At 36.7% G+C, this 26,932-nt stretch overlaps 1 protein-coding gene across 5 annotated transcripts in view; it reads right to left on the bottom strand.

Annotated features, from left to right (window-relative positions):
* Positions 1–26,932, bottom strand: part of NEXN (nexilin F-actin binding protein) — a 57,359-nt gene that overhangs the window by 20,836 nt on the left and 9,591 nt on the right. For 2 of the 5 annotated variants that reach the window (XM_082686625.1, XM_082686626.1), the window contains exons 2-8: positions 11,669–11,747; positions 10,072–10,263; positions 9,797–9,875; positions 9,563–9,711; positions 3,009–3,050; positions 1,620–1,814; positions 1,342–1,518 (exon numbers count right to left, since the gene is read on the bottom strand). In XM_082686625.1, coding sequence (XP_082542751.1) covers positions 1,342–1,518; positions 1,620–1,814; positions 3,009–3,050; positions 9,563–9,711; positions 9,797–9,875; positions 10,072–10,263; positions 11,669–11,695 — 861 coding nt within the window. In that variant the 5' untranslated portion in view covers positions 11,696–11,747. Of the gene's footprint in view, positions 1–1,341; positions 1,519–1,619; positions 1,815–3,008; positions 3,051–9,562; positions 9,712–9,796; positions 9,876–10,071; positions 10,264–11,668; positions 11,748–26,932 lie in introns of those variants that run through there. The other 3 variants (XM_082686627.1, XM_082686628.1, XM_082686624.1) reach the window with 2 other exon arrangements.

Genomic DNA, 26,932 nt, shown 5'->3' with positions numbered 1-26,932 from the left:
CTCTTGACAAAATTGACCACCACTGATAGCTAAGTTACCCAAAAGTAGTAACATTTTCAAACAAATGTCTATAGAATTTAACTTTTGTAGATACAGTCCTTAGAACATTAATGAAAGCTGATGAAGAAATTCTAAACTTTTAAAAAATTATAGAGATTCCATTAAAATTTTTATAAGATTTAGAATCAGTATTTTCTTATTTCAGTTTTATTTTTTATTGATATAGTCATCAATATAATTAACTGTTAACATTTTATAGCACTTATTAGATGCTAGACATTTCTTTAACTGCTTTCTGTATTAACTCACTCAACAATTTAAGAAGTAGACAATTATTTTCACCATTTTACATATAAGGAAAGTAAGACATAGGGAGGTTGAATACCTTGTCTCTGGTTACACACTTAATAAACAGTAGACATGTGAATCCAGGCAGTATGAATCCAGATACATGAATCCAGAAGGTATGCTCTTAGCCACTATACTCTATACTTACACACACATATATATATCGATATACCTTATATGACAAACTGCGTATTCTATAGGTAACATTTTGTTATGTTCAAAACTGGACCAAAACTAAATGTACATTTATAACTAGACTTGAAAGTATGCATGTACTGTACCCTGTCATTAAATATACTAAAGGCTGAACTAAAGATAAAGAGAAACCAGGCTCATCGACTATTTTGCATATTTATGATTTATAATATAAAAATAAAAATTTAAAAAGCATAGGGGCACGTGGGTGGCTCAGTTGTTAAGCTTCTGCCTTTTGCTCAGGTCATGATCCCAGGGTCCTGGGATCAAGCCCTGCATCGGGCTCCCTGCTCTGTGGGAAGCCTGCTTCTCCCTCACCCACTCCCCCAGCCTGTGTTCCCTCTCTCACTGTCTCTGTCAAAATCTTTAAAAGAAAAAATTTAAAGCATATTTGGTAAAATGTCCCATTAAGGGAAACTAGAAAATAATACAGATGCATTTATATAGGAAAAATGTACAGTTTCAAAATCAGAACTTTTTATATAGAAAATCTCCTTGAATATAGGAATGAATTTTATCTAAAGCCAGCTTCCTTCCCTAATAGTGTTTTATATGTCACATTTATGTAACATGTATAAAAATGTAATTTATAGGTTATATATCATTATATATAATGTCATTATATATAAATATATACGTTATGGGGCACCTGCTGGCTCAGTTGGTGGAGTGTGCAACTCTTGATCTCAGGTTTGTGGGTTTAAGCCCCACATTGAATGAATATAAAGATAATATAATAAAACTTAAAAATATATATATTCTATATATTTAAAAATACGTTTTATATATATGTTTTACCATTTGCCGCCTTGCTTCTTCAAAAGCACGTTTCTCTTCTTCTAAACGTTGTCTTGCTTCCTCTTCCGCTTGCCTCCTTCGGTTTTCTTGTCTTTGTCTTTCCAGTTCTTCAAAAGTTAGTTTCAATTTTCCAGGAGAGAGTGATTCTCTTTTTGCCTCACTTTCTAGTTCTTCATCCTAAGAAACATTGTGAAAACACGTCTATTAATCACAAAAAGAAGTGCTGGTAACTTAACTGCTTTGATTTGTTCCTAAAAAAACAAAAACATAAAAATTACCATGACCAACGAAAGACACTTCGCTTCCTTGAGAGATCGTCGTTGTTCTTCGTATCTTATTCTTTTATCTTCTTCATACTTGATCCTTTCTTTTTCTTCTCGTTCTTTCTCTAGATCCTCAAAATTCTTTATCTTTCCAGAAGTTTTATGTGATTTGACAGGTACCACTGTTATAAGTAGTGAATCATCTCCTTCCTAATTTATAAAATAGATAATTAGCAAATTTCTTGCTAACCAAAGTTTCGGCTTCAGGGGACTTTACCTCCATTATTGGTGTATTTCATTACATTGCCATCAATGTTATGAAGAACAAAAATTTATATATATATTTTTTTTACCGATTTCTATTCAATAGTTCTTTCTCTGAATTCACTGTACATTGAGTTAATTTAACTGAAATCCATTGCTGATAAGGTTCAAGGAGCATCTTCTTTCCTAGAAGGTGGTGTTAATACAGCTGTTTGGATAAAACCGCATGACATCATCTGAATTTAGCTGTCCGTGCACTAGTTCCACAAAAGGTGATATACATGTGAGTGTACTCTCAATCAATTTGATGGTGGATAGATACAGTTTAAACACACACAAAAGTCTCTCCATAGGGCTTTGTTCCTCCATGTAAGTTTTTAAATACTTAACAAAAGTATTATTTAGTGAGGAAAAACAAACAGTATTTCTAAGTTATTTATAAAACACTTATAGACAATACTCATTAGCATTTGGTCCTAGTAAAATATTCTTAAATTTGTTTTTAAAATTCATTTTAATTAGTTCTATTATGTAATCTATTGTTACCTCTGAACTTTTTAAAAAATAAAGTTATAATATGTAACACAAGCCTCTAAAATAAAATTCCTTCCAATTTATGTGGCTGTAGTTTTAGGCACACCATCAAATTGACTGATGTTCAACTTTCTCTGTTAGATAAAAAGGGATTAACTAAAATATCTGTGGTTGTTGAACATTCCTTCATTGTACTAGACACTGTACTTTCTACTAGTATGTGATAATCAAAACAAACTTATGAAGAACTCTGAGGAAAGAAGACAAATGAAAAAAAACCCTGCTTTTAAAAAATGTTAGCTTTCAACAATCTTGACTATTAGTAACAGTTCAAGAAATGTGTAGTCTTGACAGAGTATCTCAAATTGAGGCTTGTGTCTCTAACCATGAAAGCAAAAACATACTTTTTTTTCATACTTTTAAGACACTAAGCTATTGTTTGAAAGTGCAGAAGTATGATCTTGCTTTGCAAAATACTTTTGTCCTTTTTGTTGTTGTTGCTCTAATTATAATAAAAATAAAAATGCTTTTAATTTTTTAATTAAAAGATTATTTGTGAACCAGATAATTTTAGGTGATGTTTCATTAAAGGAAATGTCCATTTACCTCTGGTGCTGATTCAGTTCCCGTATTGTTTATGTCCTCAATCTATTGAATGAGAATTTCATATCATTACATTACATTGAATTTCTGCTTTCTGCTTTTAAATATACACTTGAAAAGTAATTTAGCTGTGATTTATGGTAAATTTTCAAATTTATAATTTTTGAATATTTTTATGTTTCTCCAAATTAGCCTATTATGTCCTTTTAAGTGGAGATTAAACCTTATATTAGTTTTTGTATTTTGACATAAAAATCAGTATCTAGGGAATATATTAAGAAAAAAATGAAAATAAAGCCTACCTTTGTAATTCTGCAATTTGAGTGGACCAAACTCTTATGACCTGCTGTAAGCTTACAAGTAGCAATTATAAATTAGCAATAAAACTAAGATACAGAAACATTTCTCCATTCTCTGTCTCTGCCCCAGCCAAAGTAAAACCTATCATTAGTAATCAAATAATCATGACTATATTTTGCAATATCAATATATGGAAAAAATATAACTGACACAGTAATACAGTGCAGTGCACTAGCTTTCACATGGCAAGTTTAGTAGGGACAAGAACTCGGGTAGATATAATCGTTTACTCTCTATTTTAACCACATCTAAGAGGAAAAGGCACTCATTCAATAGAAGGGGTCTCAACTTGGACATTACTCATCAGAAACACCATAAGGGCAGCTTAAGGGGCAGGCTAATGTATGTAACAAACAGAAACAAGAGAGAAGATAGATGGTTTAAATAATGCAGTGTTTGAGATCTCAGGAAAAGGAAACATAAGCAGTGGGAAAATGGGAGAAGTTAGAAAGTAAACATTCATATTGTTTATGTTTTGACATGGTTTTTAACATCAGTGGAAGAATCTGGAAGTAGTTCATTCCTTAACCAGTCTAAGGGAATTCTGTTTTACCTTGGTTCATAGGAGGAACTAGACTGGCTAAGTCCCTGTTCTTCATCATTTCACTTTCCTTTTCTATATTCTCTGTCATGGGAGAATTAATACATTTTATTAAGATAACAAATTTCTTGAAAAATAAATTCTGAATAATTTAATTAACAATAAATTGGATTTTACACATTAATTTTATTATGTTGTGTTTAGAATAATTTCTTTTGCACAATTATTTATTACATATATTGCTATGTAAATGGTGAAAGTTTTAGTGAGTGCTGTGTTCTACTAAGAAAAATTTTATACTATAATAAAATAATTACAAAATTATTTCTCTTCAGTGGCCTGGTTCTGTTGGAAGAGCATGTGACACCTGATCCTCAGTGTCACAGGTTCAAGCCCCACACTGGATGTAGAGATTTTTCTTTTTAAAGATTTTATTTATTTGAGAGAGAGAGAGAAAGAGAGAGAGAGGGAACACAAACAGGGGGAGTGGGAGAGAGAGAAGCAGGTTTTCCACCAAGCAGGGAGTTGATCCCAGGACCCCAAGATCATGACCTGAGCCAAAGGCAATTGCCCAGGCGGCCTCTAGAGATTACTTTAAATAAATAAATAAACTTAAGAAAAAAAAAAGTATTTACCTTCTAAAGAATGCTAACAATTCCTTGACAAATCACATTTGTCTCTCAATAAAAAGTTCTAGGAGAAATGGTGAGAAGCCAAACTTTGAGAGTATAGGAAAGAAATTCTTTTTTACTTGCTGCTAAAACATACTCTGATTTTTATTAGCTTATGGTAAGATAATAAATTATATCTGGAGTGGCTTTTATTTTGTTGTTGTATGCTGGCTTCATTACTCATTTTAAGCCACTGTTAAAACTTTAACAAAAACAGAATTTTATTTCCATTGGGTTTCAATAAACAAAGGAAAAGGTGAATTTGTCTGAGTGGCCATGTTGTCAGTATATTCACAGAGAACTGAAACATTCAGTTCTGTTATATTGTTGGCTCTCAGAAGCTACCACCCAAGAAATGCTTTGCAACTTTTTTTTTTTTAATAAGATTTTATTTATTTACTTAACATAGAGAGAGATAGACCACAAACAGGCAGAGAGACAGGCAGAAAGAGGCAGAAGTTGGGGGAAGCAGGCTCCCTGCTAAGCAGAGAGCCCTACACAGGCCTCGATCCCAGGACCCTGAGATCATGAACTGAGCCGAAGGCAGAGGCTTTGGGAACCCACTGAGCCACCCAGGTGCCCCTCAACTATTTCTTTTGATTATGAAAAGGAAACTCGTTTTACTCCTTCCCAGAGCAACTTCCTTTTGACCCCTTTGTTTCCAACATCCCAGTCTTCTACCAATAAATTCTCATTTTATAAGTTGACAGATGTTAACCTTGCCCATTGGAGTATCCTCAAAGATAGCCAGATTATAGTAAATTAAGATTCTCCCCCAAATTTTATAGGTCTTGATTCTAACATTTAGTATATGAAGTCTACCCATTTTTAATTCATCATAAGATCCTAGAATCTCATAGTTATCTTCCTAATTCAGGAATCCCTTCTCAAGCATTCTTGGATATGGACTTGTACAAGTGGGTTTTTCAAATTAACATGAAAACTTTTTTTTCTTAGTAAACTCCATCCCCAATGTGGGGCTCGAACTGATGATCCCAAGATCAAGTCATATGCTCCACCAACTGAGCCACCCAGCTGCCCCAACATTGAGATTTTTCTTGATTGCCTATGTCATACTTCTTAAATTCAAAGATAGATTCAATTTTATTAGACGTGAGCAGAAAAAAAATTTTTAATTGGACTTTCCATATTTGTAAGATAAAATTACTATTAATAGTTTATTTTGCTCTACACATTCTCAAATAATGTAATAAGCCAAAATTTTCATTAAGCAGGACTCTAAGGCACCCTGCCAGGTAGTTTCTGGAGTTACTAAAGAAGTGGCTTTTTTTCCCCCACAATACTCTGTCTCCCTCTCTCTCTTAGTATCCCATATCTTCATCATATTCAAACTCACTTCTTCAACACAGGCATAGTTTTTCCTTGAGAAACCACTGTCTATATAGTCAGTTCTTGGGGTTGTAGTGGGTCTTAAAGTCTCATGAGTCTAGTTAGTGCTTTCTGAAAAAGTATATAAAACTTAAAATAAGTAGACCAACCACCTGTACATACCCACTATTTGTTGTCAAATACCTTATATTTTAATTATAAATTTTATTACCTTATTTTATAATTTACATTATAAATGTAATTATATATGCTAGTATAGTTTATATTTATAATATAAAATCTATAATACTTATTATATTTGTATTTCCGGGTGAAATTTCATTGCAAAATTAATTCTCATCTTTGTGACTGGAAATGGGAGAGAGAAAGTACATGCCCATCCTGGGACGCCTGGGGGCTCAATGGTTAAGCATCTGTCTTTGGCTCCAGTCACGATCTCCAGGTCCTGGGATCAAGGCCCACGGGGGAGCTTCCAGCTCAGCAGGGATTCTGCTTCTCCCTCTCCCTCTGCCTCTCCCCCTGCTTGTGCTCTCTTTGTCTCTCTCTCTCTCTCAAATGAATAAATAAAATCTTTAAAAATAAATTAAAATAAAAAATAAAGTACATGCCATCCTTTCTTTAGATAAAGAGGTACAAAGCGATAAAATACAGGTAATTCTAACTCTTTTCTATAATTCATCTGGTATATGTCATTTTAAAAAATTTGTCAGACAGAGAGAGCACAAGCAAGGGGAGCTGCAGGCAGAGGGAGAAGCAGGCTCTCTGTTGAGCAGAGAGCCTGATGTGGGACTCGATCCCAGGACCTTGGGATCATGACCTGAGCCCAAGGCAGACGCTTAACTGACTGAGCCACCCAGGCATCCTTGGTATATGTCATTATATGCCACTATACAAGTGGCTATTCATGGCACAGAAAGTTTTTTTTTTTTTAAGATTTTATTTATTTATTTGATAGGCAGAGATCACAAGTAGGCAGAGAGGCAGGCAGAGAGAGAGAGAGGAGGAAGCAGGCTCCCTGCTGAGTAGAAAGCCCGATGCGGGACTCGATTCCAGGACCTTCCGACCATGACCTGAGATGAAGGCAGAGGCTTTAACCCACTGAGTCATCCAGGTGCCCCCAGAAAGTTTGTTTTGTTTTGTTTTGTTTTTCAAATTTTGGGTAAACTTCTTTGACATGTAAGTGTGGCATACACTTTGCCTTCTTTGTCATTTTTCTTTTTAGAAAGATAAGAAATTTTAAGGAGCATAGCAAATAGATTGAAGGCACTTGCAGAGTAGGCAAAAAAGAGCCAGATACAAAAAAAAAAAAAAAGAGCCAAGTATAGTTTTGCAATAAAAATGGTTTTATACTGTGAAGACTATGTTAATTTTTAATGATGAGAGATGGAGGAAAAGCTAAAATGGTTTCATGATATTTTATCTACATGTACTATTATTTAGGTGAAATGTTATATATAGCCTACTTACTGTCTACCATGCACTGTTCTAAGTGCTCTGCACTCATTATAATCTTTTTTTTTAAGATTTGTTTATTTATTTATTTATTTATTTATTTATTTATTTGAGAGAGACAGAGAGCAAGCAGGTGTGCATGAGCAGTGTGAGGACACAGAGAAAGAAAGAGGGGAAGCAGACTCCCTGCTGAGTGGGGAGCCTGATGCGGGGCTCAATCTTAGGACCGCGAGATCATGACCTGAGCTGAAACCAAGAGTCAGATACTTAACAGAGGCCCTCATATAATCTTATCAACAACTCTAGGCAATAAGTACCATTTCATTAACCTCAATACACTGATTGTCTCTTTTGATCTTACAAACTAGGTAAAGTGCATAAACAGTATCACTGTCATCCTTTCAAGTCTGTGACTACAGATAATTTATAATATAAAACAAGAATCAATGCATGAATGAAATTTTGTGAATTGATCAATTCTTTACTTAATAAAATAAAATTAAGACTATTAGACTTCAAGTTTATATGTCATTATAATCATTAATCATTTTGAGAGAATAGATTTTCTGAAAATTAGATCAGATTCTTGACTTTTCTTTTATTAAAAGATTTTATTTATTTGACAGAGAGAGAGAGCACAAGGAGGGGGAGCAGCAGGCAGAAGGAGAGGAAAGAGCGGACTCCCCACGGAGCAGGGACCCGGATGGGGAGCTTGATCCCAGGACCCTGGTATCATGACCAGGCTGGAGGTAGATGCTTAACCCACTGAGCCACCCACGTGCCCTCAGATTCTTGAGTATTTTAAAAATACTTACCAACCTCTTAGTTCTTATGCTGTAAGCTAAAAAATATGGGAATCAAAATTCATTAAAAGGACTAATTAAGGGACGCCTGGGTGGCTCAGTTGGTTGGACGACTGCCTTCGGCTCAGGTCATGATCCCGGAGTTCCGGGATTGAGTCCCGCATCGGGCTCCCAGCTCCACGGGGAGTCTGCTTCTCTCTCTGACCTTCTCCTAGCTCATGTTCTCTCTCACTGTCTCTCTCTCAAATAAATAAATAAAATATTTAAAAAAAAAAAAAAGGACTAATTAAGATCATAGTAGTAATTTTTTTCTCCCCTCTAATTTGTTCCTTGTGGCTATGAGCATCAATGATGGCTATCCGAAGGAAATAGCTGCCACACATTTCTGCCCTTTTGTACCACCATACCCAACTTAAAAAAAAAAAACAAAAAAAGCTGGAACGCCTGAGTAGCTGCTCAGTTAAGTGTCTGCCTTCTGTTCAGGTCATGATCCCAGGCTACTGGGATCAAGTCCTGTGTTGGGCTCCTTCCTCAGCCCGGAGGCCTACTTCTCCCTCTACCCAGCAGCTCCCCCTGCTTGTGTGCTCTGTCTCTGACGAATAAATAAAATCTAAAAACAAAAAACAAAAAACAAAAAAAAACTCTAAAAGCAAAAAAAGTTAATAAGCTAGTTAATAGCCTAACAGTGGCTCAGTCGTTGGGCGTCTGCCTTCAGCTCAGGTCATAATCCCAGGGTCCTGGAATCAAGCCCTGCATCAGTCTCCCTGCTCCATGAGAAGCCTGCTTCTCCCTCTCCACTCACTCTGCTTACATTCCCTCCCTTGCTCTCTCTCTCTCTGTGAAATAAATAAATAAATAAAATCTTTTTTAAAAATCTAATAATACCATTATTAAATAATATATGATTTGTCTCAAATTCTTGAGTAGGAAGATATCCTAATTAAGCTTCATGTGTAATAACCAACAAGTATTTATTGATTACTATTGAAAGACCATTGCCTTTCAATAGTATTGAAATATTGAAATAATATTTCAATTATTGTGGATAGTTTATGTGAGACTGCCTTACATCTTTGTGAAACCCTCTAACATGTCAGGAAAAACAAGAAATGTGGACCATGTAAGGAATATGGACTGAATGACAAGATGGTACACAACAAAAGTTATCTCAGCATTCAACCTTAAAATTAAGTACATTCTGCCCTTATCCTTCTTGGCATTTGATAATAAATATTTGTACTTAAGATCTTGTTTTCAAGTTAGCTGCTACTTAATAAGCTAACGTTATATTAAAATCTTTTAATTAGGAAATGTATGCGTTAGTTTTACTCTGTACAATTAGTTTCTGAAGCACATACCAATTCAATATTTAGTGAATACCTGCTCAGCCCTTTTTGCTAATTCACGTTGTATCTTCCTCTTCTCTAACATATCCTGCTCAATTCTGCGTCTTCGTTCCTCCTCCATCCTCTTTCTCTGTTCCTCTTGTCTTTGTTTCTCCATTTCAGCAAATCTACCCTTAACAGTTCCTAAGAACATATGAAACACGTTCGATATTTTGCTACGTTTCCCTTTTTGCAATTTCATTTACAATTTACCTTTCAAGTTTCTTACCTGTTAGCTTTGGGACATAAGCCTTTTCTACTTTCGAAGATGCCTCTTCCTCATCATCAGATGCAAGCATTTCTTTAATCTAAATGGTTAAATAAATTAATATGAACGTGTCCAAAATTTAGACTAAATTATATTATATTCAGAGTTCAAAATTAACTTATACAGAAAATTATTTTAATTATAGTTAATATAAAATATGGTTAATGTGAATAATAAAGTCTAAATTAAAAAGATGAAAATTAATTTTGCACAAGAATAAAATAAAATAAAATAACCTCCTGCTTTCTCCTGTTCCATTCTCTCTCTCTAATATATTGTTCTTTTCTTCTTTGTTTTTCATCTCTAGATCTCCTTTGATTTCTTTCTTCCCTGGCTCTCTGCATGGCTTCAAATTTATCCTTTACATCACCCTTGCCAAGTTTTGGCACATAGGTTTTTGGGACAGGTTTAGATGAAGAAAGCAGAATCTTCGTTAGAAGAAAATAAAGAGAAAAAGGTTAAAAAAAAAAACACAGGAAGAAATCAGATAAAGATAGATCAGAACAAGCAACATAAGAAATACTTATTAGAACAAAATAGAAACAAGTTTGAAACATTTGTACGATCATAATCTGATTACTTGCTAAAGTCTAAGTATGAAACATGAAATTAAGAAAATATGAGTAAAACCTTTATTAATATAAAGAAGTACCATTTTGTAGGTGTATTCCCCTGAAGCTGAAGGCTAGTGAAATAGAAAAATTGAATACTGGGTTGTAATTTAAAACAATATACTCTATTTTCCTACACCATAATTAAAGATTCAGATTTGTCATCTCTCCCTTAAAAGATACCAGGACTAATTTCAATAAATTAGGTGAAGGTAAAACAAAGCAAAAGTTCAGGATTTCAGATTTAAAGTCTAATTCATATATCAACACTCTTGCTTGTTTCCCTAAAAAATATGAATCAAACTGAAGGCAGTCCTTTATTTCCATGTGTGGCTGAGGTATACTAGGGTCTTTATATATAAGCAGTGATTTTGAGGTTGGTACTGCTGCTGTACAGCCCATCTAAAATGTCTGTAAACCAACATTAAAAATGTGTAAAAACGTATCACTCCAAGCAGGTTGAACTCTAAGGTGGCAAAAGAGCTTCCCAAAAAAGGAGGAATCGAGTAAAAGACTGCAGCAAATATTTCCCTCCACTCTAAAACCAGGAAAGCCGCTTGTTTTAATCATTTTGAAAATTAAGCTGATTGCTAAAAAGTTTCAGTAAATAAAACGTCAGTGCCTCAGAACACCAAACCCTTTTCTCCTAGTGATAATGGAAAATTACTTATTAATCTGTGGCATACCCAGCCCTTATTTTATTATTGTCTTGTGCTGTCATTGGCCATGTAAGGTGTTTTTTTTTTTTTTTTAATTCATAATGCTGGGCTGTCAGCAAATGAACTCTTCTTACTACAACTCCCAGTAAGTACAGCCAAGAACCAGAAAAAAAAGTGAAGAGAAGTTTTACTGCAGCTGCTGGAAAAAGTAGCTGAGAAGGAGCCTCACTTGAAAGTGAATTATTGCTTTCTCCCAAAGATAAACATCAAATCTGGCTTTTTAATACTAAAAAAAAAAAACTTCTAAGACTTATCAAAGTATTAAAATTCTATTCAAGGTGCTAGCCATCACATCTACTTCACAGTCATCCACAAATTTAATAATTATGCTGCCAAGATTTGGACCCAAATGAAAACACTGGGCCCAGGAACAGCCTATGAACTTTAGCTTTTACATTTTCTGTCCTGACACTGTATCATTATGAACTATGACCTTCCCACCAAGCATATCTATGTTTCTGGAGCTCTGTAGTCAATCCTATGTTTCCTCTTTGGAGACTTACCTCAGCCTTTTGGGAAATATCATTCATGTTTGCTGAATGCGGTCTCAGGGGGTTTTTGGAGTTCTATATGTTTTTGCACCTGAAAAAATATATTAGTATTGAGTAACAATTTTTAATGACTTAATTCCTAATATGTTATGTATATTTGTAAATAGAAACAGCATGTTAATTGCTCCTCAAAAAACACTGACACAATCCAGGCAAGTAATAAACTGGGATAACCTTCAGCTTCCTTTTCCAAGATTCAGAGTATAGAAGGGACAAGGCACATTAGGGATTAAGAGATCCTTATAGGAGCATCTGGGTGGCTCAGCTGTAGTGTCCAACTCTTCATTTCAGCTCACATCATGATCTCAGGGTCATGAGGTCAAGTCCTGTGACAGGCTCCATGCGCAACACGGAGTCTACTTGAGTTGCTCCCTCTCTATCCCTCCCCCTCGCTCCCTTGCTCTCACTCTCTCAAATAAATAAATCTTAAAAAAAAAAAAAGATCCTTGTAAATTCAGAAGAGCTTGTTGAATGTATCAAGTGTACTTGCAAAGAATTTGGTATTCTGAAGTTACTGGGTATATTATTCTATAAATATCAACTAGGTCAAGGTAGTTGATTGTGTTATTTAGATCTTCTGTGTCTTTACTAATTGTTTTTGTGTGTGTGGCCTAGCTCTTCTAACAGTCTTCAACTCTGTGAAATTGGCTATTTCTTCCTTTAATTCCGTCTATTTCTTTTCATGTAATTTCAAGCTCTTTTAAGTGGATATGCATTATAGTATCTTCTTTTTGAATTGACTCCTTTATCAATATAAAATTTTCTTTTGATCTGTCTTGAACTTATTGGATATTAAAATAGCTGCACCAACTTTAACCTGAATGATGTATATAATTTTCTAGTTATTTACTTCATATTGGTCCATATAATTGGACCTTGGTTTTTTGAAAAATCAATTCTTTTTTTTTTTTAAGATTTTTATTTATTTATTTGACAGACAAATATCACTAGTCAGAGAGGCAAGCAGAGAGAGAATGAGGGGAAGCAGGCTCGCTGCTGAGCAGAGAGCCCGATGCAGGGCTCCATCCCAGGACCCTGAGATCATGACCTGAGCCGAAGGCAGAGGCTTTAACCCACTGAGCCACCCAGGAGCCCCGAAAAATCAATTCTGATAATATCTTTTAATTGCAGCATTTAGTCCATTAACATTTAATGTTATTATTTACATCAGTGGGCTTTAGTCTACCATTTAACTATTTGCTTCTTGCTTGCTTTTTTTTTTCCCTTCTTCTATTACTGTTTCCCTGCCTACTTCTGAATTGAATAATTTTTAGAATTTTATCCATTGGCTTAAAAAATTTTAAAGGCTGTACTAACTGACATACAATAAACTACTTTTAAAAAGTGCACATTTGATAAGCTGACACATGAATGTACCTGTGACAACATCACCATAAAAGAATATATATTTACCCACAAAATTTTTCTCAGACCCCTTAACTCCCTCCTTTTCTTGCTTTTCCCACCCCCATCTCAGGCAGGTATGCTTTTGGTCACTGCAGTTGAAATTTTCTATAAATGGAATCAGATAGTATTACTCTTTTGTCAGGCTTCTTTACCCAACATAATTATTTCTGAGATTCATCCATGTTGTTATATATATCAAAGGTTCATTCCTTTTTAGTGCTGAATATTACTCCATTGTATGAATATACCACAATCTGTTGATGGATATTTGGGTTGTTTATAGTTACTGCTATGAATATTCATGTACAAGTCTTTGTGTGAACATACGCTTTTTTATTTCTCAAGTAAAGTATAATGGCCAAGACTTATGGTAGATGTATGTTTAACTTCTTTGTTTTTAAAGATTTTATTTATTTGACAGAGAGAGAGACACACGGCGAAGAGAGGGAACACAAGCATGGGGAGTGTGATAGGGAGACGGAGGCTTCTCGCTGAGCAGGGAGCCCGATGCAGGGCTCTATCCCAGGACCCCGAGATCATGACCTGAGTCAAAATCAAGACTGGGATGCTTAACCGAGTGAGCCACCCCGGTGTCTGATTAGTGAACATTATAATGAATCTTGAAAAAGTTAATGTAATTCTGACTTTGTTCTTTTTTAAACTTCTTTTTGAGTCCTTTGAATTCACATATAAATTTTAGAATCAGGTAATCAATTTCTATAAAAATGCCTGCTGAGATTTTGATTGGGACAGCACTGAATCTGTAATGACATCTTGAGTCTTCTAAGCCATGAATTCTCCATTTTAACTCTATTTATCTATACAACTCTCCATTTATTTATATATTCTATAATTTTTTTTCTCAGACATGTTTTGTAGTTTCCAGTATGCAGGTCTTCCACATATTCTGTGAGATTATCCATAAATAATTCCATATTTTTGATGCTATTATAAATGGTGTTATTTTTTTAGATTTCAATTGATAATTATTTGTTGATAGTATATAGAAATATAATTTTTTAAAGATTTATTTATTTGAGAGAGAGTGAGCAAGCACGAGTTGGGGGCTGGGCGAAGAAGCAGAGGAAGAGGTAAAAGCAGACTCCCCGCTGAGCCCGATGCTGGACTCGGTCCCAGGACCCTGGGATCATAACCTGAGCTGAAGGCAGATGCTCAACTGACTGAGCCACCCAGGTGCCCCGAGAAATATATTTTTAAATTCTGATCTTATATCCTGCTGCCTGGCTAAACTAACTTACTGGTTCCACCAGAGTTTTTTTGGAGATTCCACTAGATTTTCTAAATAGATGATTATATCATCTATGAATGCATTTCTACTTTTTCCCTTCCCATCTGGATGTCTCTTACTTCTTTTTTTGGCCTGACTATACTGGCTATAGGAGAGTCGATGCAAAGTCAAATAGAAGTGAGGGGAGCAGACATCTTTGCCTTATTCCTGATCTTGGGAGAAACATGATTAGTCTTTCACCATTAACTATGATCTTAGCTACAGATTTTTATTAGATGCCCTGTATGAAATTAAATTCCTTTCTATTCCTATTGTGCAAGAGTAATTTCAGGAATGGATGTTGGATTTAATCTAATGCTTTTCCTGTATCTATTGAGTTCATCAGATGGTTTTTATTTTTATTATAGATTAATTTATTTTTCAAACATTAAATCTACTTTACATTCCTAGGATAAACTTTATTTGGTCATGATGCATTATCTTTTTAACAGACTGATAAATTCAATTTGATGAAATTTTGTTAAGTTTTGTATCGATGTTTATGGGAGATACTGGTCTGTAGTTTTCTTTTTTGGTAACATCTGCTTTTGTTAACAAAGTAATACTGCTCTCATAGACTGAGTTGGGAAGTATTTCTTCTTTAATTTTCTGTAAGACTTTCCTCATGTACAATTGATATCACATTTTCCTTAAATATTTCCAAGAACATTCCAGTGAAGCCATCTGGGGCTGAAGTTTTCTCTCTGGAAGAAGACAATATGATGGAGGTGGATGGGACAGAATTCCATAAAACTATCAACAAAGTCTTAACTTTTACTGTTCAGTGAGCCTGTAGGTGGTTATTACATTATTAATAATACTTTCTAATAAAAGCAGGCCACATGTGACTGTGTGTCATTACCAAGGTTTGTGAGTAATCTGTGTGCCTGAGATAAAAATAACAAATAGCTCTAGTCCTGAGCTCTTACCTGAGTCACTCTATCACATCTAGAGTTAACTAGCAGAGATTTCTTCTTGTATAACTAATAAAACTTACCCTTCATTCTCCTAGCTTCTCAAACCTTAGAATGATTTCTGGCTCATTCTTCTTTTAGAGCTCCTAAATTATGATAGATTGTCAAAGATTTGTGAATGGTTCTTTCAAATTTGTTCAAATATATTACTTCACTATTTTCATTGCCTCCATAAATAATACGGGTGAGCCTTTAACACCTCACACTTTGATCACAATTTGATAATCACACCTAAATCCAAATTTCGATTCTGTGCTTCCCAGTTAGGAGTAGATAACATATGTGAAAAATTCTAGAACAATACCTAACATTAGTAGGTACCCACAGTTTTGATCAATTTCATTACTCATGGTCTCCCTCACTACCTTTTTTACTGTCTTCAGTTAAAAATCTACATTCCCCTGCTGGTGAGCACATATTAATATATTATTTGCATAATCTAAAAGAGTAATACCAAAGGACAAGAGGAAATTTTGAGCAATCTCACATAGGATTATAGGGATTGATAAATTTAGCTGGATAAACTGGCCAGAGGGAAATTTAGGGAACATTTTTTGTCTGTGTGTGCAGTGAAATGAAAGAAAATTGTGTGGTTTACTGCTGATGAAAAATTAGCCCGTCAAGAATAGTCCTGGAGAATAAATGAATCAGCTACCTTCATTTAATTTTTTAAAAAATCTCCAAATTATATCTTGACTTATTTATAGATTCAGAATAAAATAAGCTTAATTTTTAAAATCAGTATGAGTAAAACCAGTCAAAAGTTTTTAAATATCATTTCAGTATTCTGAGCTCTGAAAGTCTGTGAAAATTTGAATAGTACTAACTTTAACTTTTTTTAAAAGACTTTATTTATTTATTTGAGAGAGAGAGAGAATGAGAGAGGTCAGCTGGAGAAGCAGACTCCCTGCCGAGCTGGGAGCCCGATGCGGGACTCGATCCCGGGACTCAGGATCATGACCTGAGTCGAAGGCAATCGCTTAACCAACTGAGCCGCCCAGGTGCCCCTAAATTTAGCTTTTTAAAATAAAATATAAGTGATCCTTTGCAGAGTTTGCTCTGTTCTGCATTTTGATGATAAAAAACTCGTAGCACAGTAAGTTTACTGGTTTTTTGTCTTACCTGTCTTTTTTAAAAAGATTTATTTATTCGACAGAGAGAGAGCAGCAGAGGGAGAGGGAGAAGCAGACTCCCCACTGAGCAGGGAGCCCAATGTGGGCCTCGATCCCAGGACACCGGGATCATGACCTGAGCAAGAGGCAGATGCTCAACCGACTGAGCCACCCAGACATCCCCAGACTTGTCTTTTAAGGTGTAGATTACAAACCAGTAGGGTTCCTATCTCTCAAATAGTTTCATGTTAGAGAAAAAATTTTCAAAAACAAGAAGGCAAATATCTATAGGGTTCCTTTACATTTTTTATTATCTTCAAAGATTTTATTTAGAGGGAGGGGGGAAGCAGACTCGACACTAAGCACAGAGCCCAATACAGGGCTTGATCTCACAACCCTGACATCACCACCTGATCCAAAATCAAGACTCAGAGGCTCAACCGATGGTGCCACCTAGGCACCCCAGGATTCCTTTATAAATTTTTAAAAAGTGTAACTCTGCCTGGTAGAAAAAGCATTACATTCCAATTGCTAACCCTGTTATCTTCCTGAGCTAAAGTTAAGGTATGAATTTAACTACGTTTAGATCAGTAACTTTACAAGAAAGAATTCTGTTCCACAGTCCATGATTGTATTCTCTTATTGAAACTGACTATCTCACTAATAAATCTTTTGATCACATATGAATAAAATGATATTAATAATTCAAGCTAACATGGAGACTTTACTGTGTGCCAGGAAACGTGCCAAGTGTTTAACAAGCATTATTTCATCCAGTCCCCTCAATAATCCTTTCAGGTAAAGCCTCTCAAAATTTCCAAGCCCAGTAATGTAAAAATTCTTAAAATATCAAGACAAGAATAATATCTTTGAGTTTATCAATAGGTTTGAAGCCTGTAAACTGTTACAGATGGGACACTGAGTCTTAGAAAGTTAAGTAACTTGCTCAGGACCACACAAGTAACGACTGGTGGACACAGGATACAACAGGCTGTCTGACTACAGAGTCTACAGTCTTTTTCTTTTTTTTTTAATTAAAAATTTTATTTCTTTGACAAGAGATCACAAGTAGGCAGAGAGGCAGGCAGAGAGAGAGGCAGGCTCCCTGCTGAGCAGAGAGCCAGATGTGGGGCTCAATCTGAGGACCCTGAGATCATGACCTGAGCCAAAGGCAGAGGCTTAACCCACTGAGCCACCCAGACACCCCCACACTCTACAGTCTTACCCACTGTATTATACTAATGGAAAAGAAAGAAAGAAAGAAAGAAAGCAAGCAAAAACAGTACAACTGGTGTATGCGGTGAAGGGAGGGCAATACCAGCCAGCTTAGAAGGTTTAACCTACTATGTAGTCAAAATATTTGAGAACCATAATTCTGAGCAGTAGGAATATACTGGAAGCTCAGAAGACATGACTGATAGTATTCTCTACCTTTAATGAATTTGTAGTCTTGAGCTGGCAACTGGCAGTAGAATATGGTGCTGATATTTTGCCCCATAAGAGCACAATTTTTATTTAAGCACATTTATTTCATTTTAAGTTGATATGTGCTAGCAGTTATTCTCTTAGAATTACTTGGAGTTGAGTAGATCCCACAGTTAGGTTATTAAATGATTCTCAAGTATTGAATGAAAAGCAGTTAACTCAGCTGGTTGTGGTTTAGAGAATTCATTCACATGTGATAAAGTCAGGTACTATATTCTCTGATTCTAAAAGTACTGAAGTCAGCAACACGAGTTAGAGTTAGCAACAAGAGTTAGCACTCTTTTTGTTGTAATTAATGATAGTGAAAAATCAGGTAACAATATTCACATGAATGTCATTCTCTTAAGGAATGACCTCTTATCATTCTACTAAATTGCCTCTGACTTTATCTAGCAGAACATTACTTAAAAGTATACTCCTATAGTTACCAAATTCACTTTTAATTGTATTTTGATTTTATGAGGGATTTTTATTTTTACTTTTTCAAAAGATTATTTATTTATTTGACAGACAGAGATCACAAGTAAGCGGAAAGGCAGGCAGAGAGAGAGAGAGAGAGAGAGAGGAGGAAGCAGACTCCCTGCTGAGCAGAGAGCCTGATGTGGGGATCGATCCCAGGACCCTGAGATCATGCCCTGAGTATATGTGATTCCAAAAAAGTCATGACATGGACTGAAATGTTCAAAAATTATGTGAATGTCACACATGTTAGTGAATCTCAACAATGAACCATACATTCTTCAAGGAAGTTCTGCAGAAGGAAGTCCAACAGTACTGATACTTAGCCGAGGAATGGATCATTAAGCTGAAAGTTTTCCATTTCCTTTAAATCTTCTCCTTTCTGTCTGCTACCACCCTCTCCATCTTCACTCCACAATGTCCTAAATACTCTGGCCCTCCCAAAAGGGCACAGTGACCTCAACTGGGCCCAAACTGCCTCCCTCTCATAGATCAGCCAACTAGGGACCAACTTGGACTAAATAATAGCTGCCTAATATGTAAATGATCACAATTTTTTGTGATACAAAGTATCTGAGGATACAAAAATTCCAGATCATTAATACACAGCAATCAGTTGCATTTCTATACACTAATAAGAAAGTAGCAGAAAGAGAAATTAAGAAAACAATCTCATTTTCAAATGCACTAAAAAGAATAAATAACCTGGGAGTAAGTTTAACCCAGGAAGTTAATTTTTGTGTATGCTGAAAACTCTTTAAGACATAGATGAAAGAAACTGAGGACAACACAAACAAATAGAAAGATATAATGCCCATGGGTTGGAAGAATTGATATCATTTAAAAACATCCAAAACATGGGGCACCTGGGTGGCTCAGTGGGTTAAAGCCTCTGCCTTCGGCTCAGGTCATGATCCCAGGGTCCTGGGATCGAGCTCCGCATCGGGCTCTCTGCTCAGCTGGGAGCCTGCTTCCCTTCCTTGCTCTCTGCCTGCCTCTCTGTCTACTTGTAATCTCTGTCTGTCAGATAAATAAATAAAAATCTTAAAAAAAAAAACCATCCAAAACATACACAAAGCAATCTACAGATCCAATGCAATCTCTATCAAGATACTAATAGCATTTTTCATAGAAGTAGGACAAATAATTCTAAAATTTCTCTGGAATCACAAAAGGCCTCAAATAGCTAAAGCAATCTTGAGAAAGAAGAACAAAGTGAGGTATCACAATCCCAGATTTCAAAACATATTAACAAGCTGTAGAAATCTAAATAGTATGGTACTGGCACAAAAAGACATACGTAGATCAACGGAACAGAATAGGATAGAGACCACAAAAATAAATCCACTCCTACATGGTCAATTAATTTACAACAAAGGAAGCAGGATCATACAAGAGGAAAAATAAATGGTGATGAGAAAACTGGACAGCAACATGCAAAAGAACGAAACTTCTCTTTCTTACACCACACACAAAAATAAACTCAAAATGGATTAAAAAGACCTAAATCTGAGACCTGAAACCATAAAATGCATGGAAGAAAACAAAAGCAGTGATCTCTTGGAAATCGCCCCTAACGACATATTTATGGGTAGGTCTCCTCAAGCAAGGGAAACTTAGCAAAAATAAGCTCTTGGGACTACACCAAAACAATGAAGGAAACAGCAAAGGAAACCATCAGCCATCAAAAAGGCAACTCGCTGAATGGGAGAAGATATTTGCAAATGACATATGCAATAAGGGGTTAATATTCAAAATATGTAAAGAAGTTATACAATGCAACATCAAAAAAAAAAAAACACTCTAATTGAAAGATGGGCAGAGGACCCAAACAGACATTTTTTTCAAAGATGTACAGAGGGTCAACAGACATATGAAAAGATGCTCAGGGTGCCTGGGTGGCTCAGTGGGTTAAGCCTCTGCCTTCGGCTCAGGTCATGATCTCAGGGTCCTGGGGTAGAGTCCTGCATTGGGCTCTCTGCTCAGTGGGGAGCCTGCTTCCCTCTCTTTCTCTCTCTGCCTGCCTCTCCATCTACTTGTGATCTCTGTCAAATAAATAAATAAAAATATTAAAAAAAAAAAAAGAAAAAGAAAAGATGCTCAACATCACTAATCATCACGGAATGTAAATCAAAACCCCAGTGAGCTATAACCTCACACCTGTCAAAATGACTAAGTATCAAAAAGATAAGAAATAAGTGTTGGGGAGAATATGGAGAAGACATAACCGTAATGCACTGTTGCCAGGAATGCAAACCAGCGCCACCACTGTGAAAGATGGCATGGAGATTCCAGTGTTTGCCATTCTAATGGTCATATATAATTCAGAAAGATAAATGCACCCCTATGTTTACTGCAGTATTATTTACAATTCCCAAGATATGGAAGCAACCCAAGTGTCCATCAGTGTGTGGATGGATAAAGAAAATGTGAAGATAAACACACACACACACACACACACACACACAGGAATATTACTCAGGCATAAAAATGAGATCTTACCATTTGTGACAACACAGATGGGTTTACAGGGCATTATGCTAAGTGAAATAAATCAGAGAAAGACAAATACCATATGATTTCACTTATATATGTGGAATCTAAAAAAACCAAATGAATAAAGAAACAAACCCAGTAAACTCTTAAAAACAGAGAATAAACCAGTAGTTGCCAGAGCAGGGGAGGCATGTAGAGGGATGGGCTCAATATATAAAGGGAATTAAGAAGTACAAACTCTAGTTCTAAAATAAATAAGTCACGGGAATGAAAAGCACTATATAGGGAACACAGTAAATACGGTGACAACTGGTTGAGTACCCCCATATCGTGGTGAACACTGAATAATGAATAGAATTGTTGAATAGATATGTTGTACACCTGAAACTAATATAAAACTCTGTTAACAACACTTCAGTTTTTTAAAACTGCATATTCAGGTTCAATCTTGTCCTAACGTTTCATAAACTTCCTCTCATATAAAAATGTTTAAACCAATGTATTTTTAAATTTGGCAAAAGGTTAATAAACATATTTTGAAGTCTTCCAAAGTATTCAACTAGAGCTTTTGTTGCTTAAGGACCCTTGTAGCAAAATGCTCAAAATTATATCCTGATGACACTTTCTCAGGAAACAGCTGATTTTCCAGTCACATTAGGAACACCGCGATGGTGGAGGAAGCACTGGAGTTAGACCCAGAAAACTTGTATTAGGGATTCTGTTTGGGCTCCTTATTAGATGCCTAGTCTTGGACAAGCCAGTTTACTTCTGTGAACTTCAGTTTCATATAAAAAATGGGCACAACAATACCTTTCTCATTACACTGCCCAATAAAATGGACAGTTCCTGCCTTCAGAATGTCAAGGCTGCATCTGACATTCTCAGGCACGCCTCCACTGGGAAATCCTCCTCCCTTGGCACAGGACGCCGCTCTCTCCCTGTTCCTCCGTGTCTCTGACCATTCCTTCTGTCTCCTCTGAGGGCTGCTCTGCTTCTCTCCACTTCTTCTATGTTGTCTGCCCACATGTTTCAGTCTTTGCCCTTTTCTTCTCACTCTACACTTTTTATTCAGTGATGTAATACATTTTGGTAGTTTTCATTGCCTTGTTAGCCACTTCTGTGTCCACACCTTCCTTTCATGCTATCATCCACAAGGAAAAATTGGCACCCCTCCAGCCTTTGCACAGCTAGCTCCCTCAGCTTAAAGCTCTTCACTAACTCCTCCTCATCTTTTAGGTTTTCGATAGTCATTTTTTTCCAGCAAGTCTTCCTTGACCCCACAAGACTGGACTATGTGCTTTCCTGTCCATTGTGCCCGCAGGCTTACCCTGACTCTAGTATTAACCATAATGTATGCTAATGAACCACTTTCTTGGCTACCTCTCTACCAGAGTGTGAGCTCTTTGAGAGTACAGACTGTAGTTTATGCACTACTGTGTCCATAGCCCAAGGCATGTGCCTGGCATACAGAAGACATACATAATAACTATTTACTACATAAGTAAATCCTGCCAACTTCAAGGTGAAGTACTTTGTAAACAGTTAAAGTTTTGGGGATATAATTTATTACTATCATTATGATTTTCATCATGCAGGAATACAATATAAATAGAACAAACCATTTATTACACAAATATTTATTAAGCATCTGCTATGTGCCAGGCACTCTGCTGAGCATTGAGAAATACAGTTCAATGAACAGAGAGACACTCTTCCTAGTCTCATATGCTGTTAACAGTCCCTTGGCCCAAACTCTCAACAAAAGCCTTGGAACAGAATTTTTAATGGTCCAGTCTGTTTTACTATCTACAGGCAAGGTCGAGTTCTTTAAAACAAACAAACAAAAAGATGGGGCACATGGGTGGCTCAGTCGTTAGGTGTCTGCCTTTGGCTCAGGTCATGATCCCAGGGTCCTGAGATCAAGCCCCACATCGGGTTCCCTGCTCTGTGGGAGGTCTGCTTCTCCCTCTTCCACTCCCCTGCCTGTGTTCCCTCTCTCACCGTGTCTCTCTCTGTCAAGTAAATAAATAAAATCCTCAGTAAATAAATACCCCCAAATGAATTATTTATTTATTTGAGGGAGATATAGATGGACAGAGGGAGATCAGGAAAGGCAGAGAGAGAGAGAGAATCTCAAGCAGACTTGTTACTGAGTGCAGAGCCCAATGTGGGGCTCAATCTTACGACCCTGAGATCATGACCTGAGCCGAAATCAAGAGCTGGATGCTTAATAGACTGAGCCACCCATAGGTCGCCCCAACATGGGTAAAATTCTAACATCAACTATCTCTGATATAAAATTGGAAAGCAACATGCACCATACCTCCCCGTTCCAGTTATATCCCCAAGATAATGACCTCCATTCTGAGACTGTTTGCACTTCTCTTACTTCCTCCCAGATTTTCACCTGTCCATCTGATAGACTTTACGCTCCTTTCCCAGATTATAGCAGATTGGCTCTTCCCCAAAAGAAGAGCCTGTCTCAATGCCCATTAAATAATACGTTATAATTAAAAATAAACCCCAAAAGCTATCATGGAAAGAGTTTTAATATCTATGTAGAAATGATCAAAACTGAATCGTCTAAAAGATCCCATTCCTTTGACCCAACTTTCATTTCCTTAATGAACTAACTGTACTTGTGTTAAAATCTGCTATTAGACAGTTACAGAAGATTTAAAATCTAATCTTTTGGGCACATATTCTCAAAATCCAAATATCCATTCAATTTTAGACTAATTTTATCATTGCCTCCCACTTTAACACTTTTTTATATGCTACTAGTCAACATTTCATCTGCTAGTCTACAAACGTGGAATTTGCCCTTTTAGAGCAGAGACCCCAAGCCCTCCTTTATTTTTTTTTTAATATTTTTATTTATTTATCAGAGAGAGAGAGAGAGCGAACACAGGCAGACAGAATGACAGGCAGAGGCAGAGGGAGAAGCAGGCTCCCTGCCGAGCAAGGAGCCCGATGTGGGACTCGATCCCAGGACGCTGGGATCATGACCTGAGCCGAAGGCAGCTGCTTAACCAACTGAGCCACCCAGGTGTCCCCCAAGCCCTCCTTTAATTTCATATAATTAAAGTTACCAAATATACCCATATATTTAGTATTCACACATATTACTGTCATTTTGATTAATAAACTTATAAGAGGAGAAGCTATTAAAATTCAAAGTATCCATTTTAACAGTTTTCTCTTCTTCAGAATCCTAATAAACATTTTCAAATTATCAAGTCTTATCCATAGGTCCCAGAATCCAAGTATGGTAAGTACATAAAGTTACTTCAGTTTCTAGAGGGAAACTGTTTTAATGCAGTTTCTTCAAAGTTAAGAAACTGTTCAAAGTTAAGAAACTGTTTACATAGGGGCACCTGGGTGGCTCAGTGGGTTAAAGCCTGTGCCTTCAGCTCAGGTCATGATCCCAGGGTCCTGGATTGAGCCTCGCATCGGGCTCTCTGCTCAGCAGGGAGCCTGCTTCCCCATCTCTCTCTGCCCACCTCTGCCTACTTGTGATCTCTGTCTGTCAAATAAATAAATAAAATCTTAAAAAAAAAAAAAAAAAGAAAGAAAGAAACTGGTTACATATTATCAGAATAATGATTTTAAGTATACTTGGTTAGTAAAATGAGGTTCAGTAAAGTTTTCAGAGTAACCTGTAGCCATGATTCCTTTGATTTCTAGTACGGTAACAAGTCACCCTCTTTCTGTCTTCATCAGGCTCACCTAGTCAACCACCACATCCCCAACGCCTCTGTGCTCCTTAACTCTGGCCTATGGCTCCAGCTCTGAGCACATGAACTGCTGGGGCAGCACGGATCACAATGAAGATTCTCACCTGGGCTTGTTAAGCCTTCTGTACACTCCCTCAGACATGGTTTCCCTTCTCATTCCTTCAACCTCTCACCTAACATACACATTCAGTAGCTCATTTCCACCTCCAAGAGGATTCTTTTTTTCCCCTAAGTTTTTATTTATTTAAGTAATCTCTACACTCACTGTGGGGCTCAAACTTCTGACCTCAGGATCAAGAGTCCCATGCTCCATCAGAGCCAGCCAGGTGCCCCCTGCCAACACAATTCCTAAACCACTTTTTTACCAGTTAAGTATTTTCCCAAACTAATTATAGTAGAAATTGCGATTTTTTTCCCAGTAAACCCTAAGCATGAATGTTTTCTCTCCTTCGGTCTCTGAGACCTCTAAATGTGCTTAGGCTTCTAGGTATACCCGGTATAAACTTTAGAATTTTTTATATGGTTAAACATCCCAGAACTATCAGTCTAATCTATCTTCTTTACCTTTTTATTAAGAAAATTTCACACATGTATAAAATTAGACTAATATAACATAACCTCACATACCCATCAAGAAACTTCAATGATCACTCACTTTCTCCATCATCTTCAACAATACGTCTTTGTGCGTCTCGTGCAGCACAACACATGAGTATGTCCTAGGAGTTTTATTTTTATTTTTATTTTAAGATTTTATTTATTTATTTGACAGAGAGAGATCACAAGTAGGCAGAGAGGCAGGCAGAGAGAGAGAGGGAAGCAGGCTCCCTTCTGAGCAGAGAGTCCAATGCGGGACTCGATCCCAGGACCCTGGGATCATGACCTGAGCCAAAGGCAGAGGCTTAACCCACTGAGCCACCCAGGTGCCCCCATCCTAGGGGTTTTAAATCCTACTGCAGGGGCAACCACCGCATGCTAGGTTCCCCACAATACAGCCTCCTACTCTCCAAATCAAATCCTTAATTCTTGCCTTTTATTCTCTCTTGGGAAGACTTCAAAGTAACTACTCAAACAAAATCACTAAGTTCCCATTTGATGAAATCATTACTAAAATCAAGATACATACATAAACAAAAGGTAAGGATTTTTTTTAAAGCTACAGTACATTGCAGGAAAGACCTGGGGTATCTATAATGAATAAAGGAGAAGAGTGGAAACAAAGGAGTCCCTATAATAGGCCACGCGGTAGATGGTCTGCATGTTATTTTATAATATTTAGATGTTAGGAGTGTGGTAGAATTAAGAATAAATGAGAAAAGATGAAACTAGCTAAAGCAAGTATTTATTCATTCATTCAAGAAACTTATTGAACAACGTTCTACAATGTGCTAGACACAGTGTAAGGCACTACATAGATGAACAGAATAAAATCTTTTTTTTTCACTTTTTTAAAGATTTTATTTATTCATTTGACAGACAGAGATCACAGGTAAGCAGAGAGGCAAGCAGAGGGAGAGGAAGAAGCAGGCTCCCTTCTGAGTAGAGAGCCTGATTCGGAGCTCGATCCCAGGACCCTGGGATCATGACCTGAGCCAAAGACAGAGGCTTAACCCACTGAGGCACCCAGCCATCCCTCTTCGTATTTTTTTTTTTTTAAGGAGGGGTGGGAGAGGGAGAGAGGGAGCGAGAATGTCAAGCAGGATTCACACCTAGCAGAGAGCTCAGTCTCATGACCCTGAGATCATGACCTGAGCTTAAGTCAAGAGTCAGATGCTTATCTGACTAAGCCACCCAGTCACCCCTAAGATATCTTTTTTTGTTTAAGATTTTATTTATTGGGGCGCCTGGGTGGCTCAGTGGGTTAAGCCGCTGCCTTCGGCTCAGGTCTCAGGGTCCTGGGATCAAGTCCCGCGTCGGGCTCTCTGCTCGGCAGGGAGCTTGCTTCCTCCTCTCTGCCTACTTGTGATCTCTCTGTGTCAAATAAATAAATAAAATCTTTAAAAAAAAAAGATTTTATTTATTTATTTGACAGAGAGAGAGAGAGAGAGAGAGAGATCACAGGTAGGCAGAGAGGCAGGCAGAGAGAGAAGGGGAAGCAGGCTCCTAGAGGAGCAGAGAGCCCAATGTGGGGCTCGATCCCAGGACCTGAACTGAAGGCAGAGGCTTAACCCACTGAGCCACCTAAGATATCTTTTCATGGAGCTCATAGTCTTATATGGGATAAAAGATAATTAACAATATAAAGAGGCTAACATTTT

Source organism: Mustela nivalis (assembly GCF_964662115.1).
Source record: "Mustela nivalis genome assembly, chromosome: 10".
Classification (NCBI taxonomy): Eukaryota; Metazoa; Chordata; class Mammalia; order Carnivora; family Mustelidae; genus Mustela; species Mustela nivalis.
The sequence above is the reverse complement of the archived record's forward strand: the minus strand, read 5'-3'. Positions and strand labels throughout refer to the sequence as shown.